At 32.9% G+C, this 7,688-nt stretch overlaps 1 protein-coding gene across 1 annotated transcript; it reads right to left on the bottom strand.

Annotated features, from left to right (window-relative positions):
* Positions 1-339: 339 nt before the first annotated feature.
* LOC135837578 (uncharacterized) lies at positions 340-4,786 on the bottom strand. Its single transcript, XM_065352903.1, has 2 exons — positions 4,617-4,786; positions 340-2,772 (listed from the first exon to the last, which is right to left on the bottom strand). The coding sequence occupies exon 2, from the start codon at positions 2,428-2,430 to the stop codon at positions 1,099-1,101; it is 1,332 nt and encodes a 443-aa protein (XP_065208975.1). The 5' UTR covers positions 2,431-2,772; positions 4,617-4,786; the 3' UTR covers positions 340-1,098.
* Between the last annotated feature and the right edge of the window lie 2,902 nt (positions 4,787-7,688).

The raw sequence follows: 7,688 nt of genomic DNA, 5'->3' as shown, positions 1-7,688 counted from the left end.
TTATATCCAGTGAAATTATATTTTTTTATGAAATTTCTTTTTTGTTTCAAAGGAAAAGAAATATCATTTAACCTAAACACCTTCGGATGAAATTAATTTGTCCTTAATGTCCTTACCAACTCTAATTCCACATCAGGGGCCAAGCGACCAGCCCATTTTGGAAGTTGGCAAAACTTGGTAATTTTGAGTGACAAGTTGGCAATTTTGAATGTTCAACGAGGAACTGACAACTGAAATTTGTAGTAGGCCTATTTTTTAAAATAATCACCATTTCTTTTATTTTAGTACATATTTCTGAATTTTGAAACAGTAAAAAACTCTTCAAAATCAAAATAACGTTGCAGTCCTGTTTAATCATTTTTCATTTATGTAAGTATTATAAAAACCCTGATCTGACTAGATCTGATCAGGCATAATTGGATTTGAAGTAAGTAGGTAAGTGTTTCCTTGAGTACATTGTACAAATAATAATTTTCAAATAAAAACAAAGAGGGCCAAGGTTACAGGATAAAATATGCATTGAGTAATAAGTTATGTACAGATATGATACACGTACCTATATAATTATTAAAACAAGAACAGCAAGAATAAAATAAAAATATGTAGTACTTACACAATCCATCAAGATTTAAGGCTGGGATAAATCTCAAATAAAAAAACAAAAAAAAATAGGTATGGGAGAAGAAGAAGACAAAACAGAGTTTGGAAGTAATTACGAATGTTTGTATTGTCAAAAAGTGAATTAGGTAGGTACCTATTGTGCAGGTATCACAAAAGTATGGATAGAGAGAAGAAACAAGCCAAAAAGATGTAGCTAATTATCTTCAAACAGGTGAAAGATATCAATGTAGTGAGCAAGATGAAAAATAAACTGGAAATGAAAATTTTTAGTAGGTATTAACATCCTGTTAGGGTACCACAAAAATGCGATTTCCAATGTCCTGTAAAGGACAAGGAACCACGACGACGACGATTAACATGATAAAATTTGCAATTATTGTACTCGTAGAAAAAACATTTGATGAATTTGTTTTTGAAAATTCAAACTTATTGCGATATTAATTTTTTTTGTAAATTGGTGAGTGATGTTCTGATGTATTAGGGACTTGTGGTGGTTTGTTCAATCTCTTCTCCACTTTCTGAATAATATATAGCTTTCCAACCAATTGTCCGATCAGCTGTTTTAAAGCATACACCTACAAGTGTGACTGGTTTATGTTTATGTAGGAAAACTTGCACATGTTTTTTGCCTTGATTTAATGCTTCTTCCATAACTTTATTCTCTCCCTCATTTTCTCCGACCTTGTTCAGCTCAAAAACAATTACTCTATTTTTCAGTTGGACCACAATGTCTGGTGTGGAATAGGTGTACTCGGATTCAGCTAGAATGTCAGCACCTGTCAACAGTGCTTGCATAGCCTTAAGAAATGCTTCTTCTGTACATTGGGGATCATACAGGGTACTTGGGATGTGAAGAAAAATGCTATTTAGAGTTGTAAAGAATTGATCGAGATCTAAGATTTCAAGAGAGTTTTTCAGTTCCATTATTTCTTTCTCCCTATCCTCTACTGCTAGGTCAACCTCCTCATAAAAGGCATCTTTAACCTCCAAGTTTGGGAAGTCAAGATAATAGTTGCCATCTTCATATTCCTTAATGGTGTAATATCCGTAGTAGTAAAATAAGGGTAACAATTTGATGTTATCAATGCTCATGCTTCTTTGGAGAGTGATTTTGGAAATAGGTTTTGGTGTGAGGTAACAAGTCTTCAACACCTCTTCTAAGGAATGTTTTTGAAGTTCATCTTTCAACACTGTGGCCCTCCCATTCATTAACCAAGTATGTTCTGGGTGTCCATTTAGAAAATACCGCTTTATGGAACATGGGTTGAAGATAGCATTTTTTGGACTTGTATCTTCCGAGAAGAAATAACCTCTGTACCATTCACACATTTCCTCGAGTATATTCTTCTCAGTTACCTCGTTTTCAGGTTGGCTTCTAGTATGCGCCATGTGAGAAATATAGTCTGAAAAATGTTGTTTAATTTCATCTTCTGTAAAACCTATAGCAGTACTGTATTTAGGTTGTAACGACTTATCCGTAATGTGGTTGGGTCCAGAGCCAGTTGGAAAAAGGGCGAAGTTACCCACTCCAGTAACATAAGTGTACTTGATTCTACCGCTTCCAGCATTGCGTTTAAGACTGCAGAAGAAATTGTCCATTATTACTAAAATGTTTTTTGAGAGTGTTGAATTATGATGGTCCCTTACAACTGGTGTATCAGATTCATCAATCAATACAGCAATGCCATGGATAGTGGTGTTATCAATCTTCTTTGATAATTCATCTATAAGATTAGTCAAAAGACTATCCATGGTTGGTCCTTCAATAAATACATTGTTAAGTTTCGCCATGCTAAAAAGTTCTTCCATCAATGACTTTTCAAAATCATCTTTATTTTTCGCAGAAAGTGTAGAGAAGTCAAATGTTAGAACAATATGCTTAATATTCCAATTATAATTTGTTGTTCCTATATAACAGTTCTTGAACAGTTCTTTATTACCTTCAAGGATTTCCTTTAACGTATCCAAAAACAGACTTTTTCCAAACCGTCTTGGTCGAAATAAGCCAATGTGGCGTTCTTCATCGGTTAATATTGTGAAAGCTGCACTGGTCTTATCTACATAGATTTTGCCACTCTTGATAACATCTCTTATACGTGCACCTTCTGGATAAAGTTTTTCACGCGAAGGTGTATGTTTTGAATTGCAGATCTGAAAAAATTGAATTACTGTACATTACATAATATACGAGTAATATGTGTTGGTCAGATGCAGTTGAATTTCAACCATGTAAATATGTAGGTTGGTACCTATTGTTTTTTTCAACACGGAAAAAAAATTAAGGATAATTTTTACTATTTCACACAGTAACCGGATCCCATTCAAAAATATTGTGATTTTTACTATGAGAGTAATAAACTATTACCTAATTTCTAGGTAAGATGTATTTTTTTTTGGCTGAGTAAAAATCACTATTATTTGTGAATGGGATCCGGTTACTGTACTGAAATAGTAATTTTTATTAAAAAATTTTCCCGTGAATTTAGGGAAAAGTATATAAGAAAATCCAGATCTCTCAAAAAAGAAAAAATACAACAATTCTTGTCAAAAACAATAGGTAGGTATTTGAAATTTTTTATACATAATGTAAGGCATCCAGGGTCGTTGTGATCCGGATCATTACGTGATACGGATCACATTTGAGTGATCTGTATCCGTGATCCGGATCATTTTCTGCAGTAGGAATCGTGATCCGTGATCCGGATCATTATACCACAACGATTCGTGATCTATGATCCGATTCAAAATTTTCCGCAGATCATTTTTTCACGGATCATTTTTTTTCACCAGTAATGCTGCATTGCTGCATGTTTTTGCTTTGAAAATTTGATTTTATTAAAAACTAATGGAGTTGAACTGAATTTGTTGGATATTAACGTAATGATAACGAATAAAATGTATGTTTTTGATATCAGGAATGCAAAACAAAAAAAAATTCAAGCTAATGGAATCGTAATAAGATAAGGTACTTGGTACTTACAGGGGTGGACAAAAGTCAGCTTGCATCTTCGAAAATTGCGAATGTGTCAGTGTCACTACGAAAAAATTACACATGACCGAAATTGTTGAGAATTAAATTTCCAATCGACCTAATGTCATAAATTGTTTCTAGGATGCTTGGTTTTTAATTTTTGTCAAAAAACCAAAAATTTTTGAAATGAACTTTTGATGAAAATTGAACTGGAGGCGAAAGAAAGCGTACAATGAAAAAATTACACACGACCAAAATTGTAGAGAATTAAATTTACACTTCGACGTAATGTCATTGGTTTTTTGCTAGGATGCTTAGTTTTTGATTTTTTGACAAAAAACTAAAACTTTTTGAAATCATTTTTTGAAAAATTTGCAAACTGAGTTTCATAAAAGTCAATCTGGAGACGAAACGAAGCGTCCTACCAAAAAATTACACATGACCAAAATTGTAGAGAATTAAATTTCCAATCATCTCAAATTCATTTGTTTTTCTCCAGGATGCTTGGTTTTTGATTTATTGATAAAAAACTAAAACTTTTTGAAATGGTGAAAATTTTATTTTTCAATTTCTGCAAATTTGCAAGCTGAGGCTGACTTTTTCCCACCCCTGCAGGCCTGCATAGTGTGATATTTCAATTTTTCGAAAATAAAATGGAGACAATTTTGCTTTTTCACGTTTTTGTTCAATCTTTAATTTCAAAAACCAATTTAGTACCTTATAGTACAATTTCCTTGAAATGATCCGAAAAATGATCCGTGAAACTTGATCCGGATCATTTTTTTCTGGAGTGATTCGTGATTCGTGATCCGGATCACAATTTCCCGGGTGATCTTTGATCCGTGATTCGGATCACAAATTTCTCAATGATTCGTGATCCGTGATTCGGATCAAATTTCCGTGATCCGCAACAACCCTGAAGGCATCTACCTACTACCTAAGTATTTTTCTGATTCAAAAAATTACATTAGTACCTACGCCAATAAGAAAAAGACTAAGTGCCTACATAATTTGGAGAACTTACCACTAATGTTGTTATGGAATTCAGCGCAATGAATGCTGTTAAACATAGTTTCACCGTTATATTTCTGATACATAAAATTACATTAATGAAATAAGTATAATTATGTAAGATAAAAATGTACTACAAATTGAAAAGGAACTGTGGAAGGTACTACATGCTAGGTAGCGGCTTAGGTATCTACTGCACAGTTATAGATAATTCTTGCAGTAAGATTAGTATGTTCTAATATTTGTATGCTGTTGAGTTCAATCATGGCGGATGGCCAATCATATGTATCAAGATTTTCACAAAAGATAATTCTTGATTTATTGAGGGAAGGCACTTATTAGCTTTAATCGGATATTTCTAGTACTACATATTAAGAATGTTATCCATATTATCAATATCACTGATATGAGAAATAATTCGGGAAATTTTCGACTGATTTCCAATTATTTACACAAGTTGAATATAATTTTTCAACGTTATACGAGGTGATTTTTTTAATTGCGTAAGAGGGGTGGGATGGGGTGAAATGTGGAAAATTATAATTTGGGAAGGAAATTTTCATCTTTGTGAGTATTGGATTGGTACCTAACTATTCATTAAACTTGGTATAAATAAAGGTGAAGATACTTGGGACGAACTAATGAGATCATTTGAAGACTTTCAATGGTTCTCTGTTGTAATGCGTCAGTTTTCATGCTTATTTATGCAGATGTGATGAAAATTGATTATCTCAAGGTTTTTGACATGTTTTACACCTTTGGATTTTTTTTGGTTGGATTTTTTTCAGTTCAGGCGCATTCTTGTTCAGCCTTCAAAATCGTTTTTCCAGCATTTTTCGCATCTTTATGCACAACGTTTTTTTTTTTTTTTTTAATAAGAAATATTTTTCATTGACAGAATTAAATTCACTAAGTTGACTGAGGGTATATTATCAACGTTATTGACCCGTCTTTTCGGCTTTTCAAGTTTGTCTGTCTTTCTGTCTGACCTTCAAAGGTCATTGACTTGTCTGTCTACCTGTCTAGCCTCTTCAGGAATACACTCAGCAAAGTAATATTTTTAAAAAAATTGTCGCATTTCGCACAAATACCTACCTAATTAATTTCCCAGAAAATTTTAAACACTTTCTGTGAGTTTTTTGTCTTTTTTGTGCAATTTGACATAATGTCACCATGGTACCTATTTCTTAACTTCCAATGATTTTAATGCTGATTTTGACATTTTGAAAAAATTCAGTATCCACAACTTGGGGTTTCAGCTTTCATGAAAACTTTTACTGCATAATTAGTCCAACAAGTACAGGAGAATCACTCAAGTATAACCTCTTCTGATTGGAACAGGAATGCTTTTTTTTGATTCATTTCGCATTCATTGGATAAAATTTGCTTTTGTTAACAATTTTGTCAAATTTTCTGTACTTTAATTCAATTTTCAAGGTTTTTTTTTGGCGTAAATGTTTTGACTTATGAGTGTTTTTTTTCTTTAATTTGAATTCCTTGAATTGCGTGGTTTTTGAATTTCTTCATGACCCTCTCGTATAAAGACTCTATCAGCCAAAATTTATTATTTAAATGGATATTTGATGAAATTTTCCCATTTGAGGGTCGAATTTACAGCCTAATTTTCTTTTGACTTGAAATACTTACGATTAAAGTATGACATTGGAATTTGTGTGCAGCAGCAAGCGCCTTTTTTGCATTTTTCGTTTCGTTTCATCAAAAAATTTTCACTCGAAGAAAATAATTCTAACGTGGTTTAATTCGTTTATTTATCAAGGTAGGTACCTACATAAATGTAGTTAAGGTCTTTTTTGTCTGTTCAAGTACTGATGCATTATTTTTGGATTCATCTCGCAAAAATAGTCGCAGCTCGAATAATTCAGCTAGTTCGGTTCTTGGTACCATTACGATCTCGTTTCCTATTCCTTTCGACGAACGGATGAATTGAGAACTCAAGCTTCAATACCGCAGCTTTCTTACAATAATAATCATTCACTATGGCATCAATTCGCCAGAAGTAATTCACAACTTCAGGATAAAATTGTACCAGTGTTTTCGTGTTAATAGTCCCATTTGGTACAAAATAAACGCCCTGCAAAAGGTATAGTTACAATAGTAAAGTTCTGCAACATATTGTTTTAGTTTAGCTATGATATCCGATCTGATAGATCTGAATGATCAAACCGGATCAGATTTGATTAAATTTGGACATGATGAGATCTAATCTAATCGTATCAGAATTTTATCCGTATTAACTAACTTACGTATAATCTGTTCAAACCTAAGCAGATTTAATAGGGAACACCTGAGTGCTTCACTGATCACATCTAAATAAATCCGATCAAACCTATATAATCAAATCAGGTCATCAGACTCTGATATCCGTCAGAATTTTGATTGGATTAGATCCACCCAGTTCTGATTACATCCTATTTTTCTTCCTTGAGCGTGTACATAATTATAGGGCGGACCTATCATAATTTTAATTTTAATTCTGTAGTGATACTAACTTTATTTACATGAGGTAAATCCAATTCAGGAGTAACATATTCGAATATTGGCGACCACATTTCATTTTTGCTATAAACAACGGATTTCAAATTTTTAGTGAATTTCCATTTTTGAAAATATTCGCAGTCGATGACTGATTTTTCATACGGGCATCGATCCACGACAACTTCTATCTGTAAAATAAAAGGGGCTATAGTTATTAAATAGGTATACTGTACCTCCTTTCAGCTGAGCTATTTGTGAAAAGCTGCAATTTATTCGTGTTTTTACATTTTTGGCAAAAATGTCTTTGGTTACGTTGACGAAAGCTCTTATTTTGTGATGCGTTTTATCCTGGTTTAGAGTAAAATTGATTATATAGAGGCTATTGGTTTCCGAATCGATGCTGAAGTTCCTGAATCTCCCAGCATAGAAAACATTTTGCGTATTCTATGAAAAACATAAACAACGTGCACAATGAGGTGATTTTCTTTGATAACTATCGCAGTCTTCACTTATAGAGTGTCCATGAATATTGGGCATGATGGGTAGAAAAATGGTCGAAAAAAATTTTCTTTTTAATGCAAACTAAATA

Source organism: Planococcus citri, chromosome 2 (assembly GCF_950023065.1).
Source record: "Planococcus citri chromosome 2, ihPlaCitr1.1, whole genome shotgun sequence".
NCBI classification, from domain to species: Eukaryota; Metazoa; Arthropoda; class Insecta; order Hemiptera; family Pseudococcidae; genus Planococcus; species Planococcus citri.
Note: the sequence above shows the minus strand (reverse complement) of the source record. Positions and strands in the feature narration are given on the sequence as shown.

Excerpts from the sequence above, each read along its gene's own strand:
- LOC135837578 (XM_065352903.1), bottom strand. The coding sequence starts at position 2,430 with ATGGAAGAACTTTTTAGCATGGCGAAACTTAACAATGTATTTATTGAA.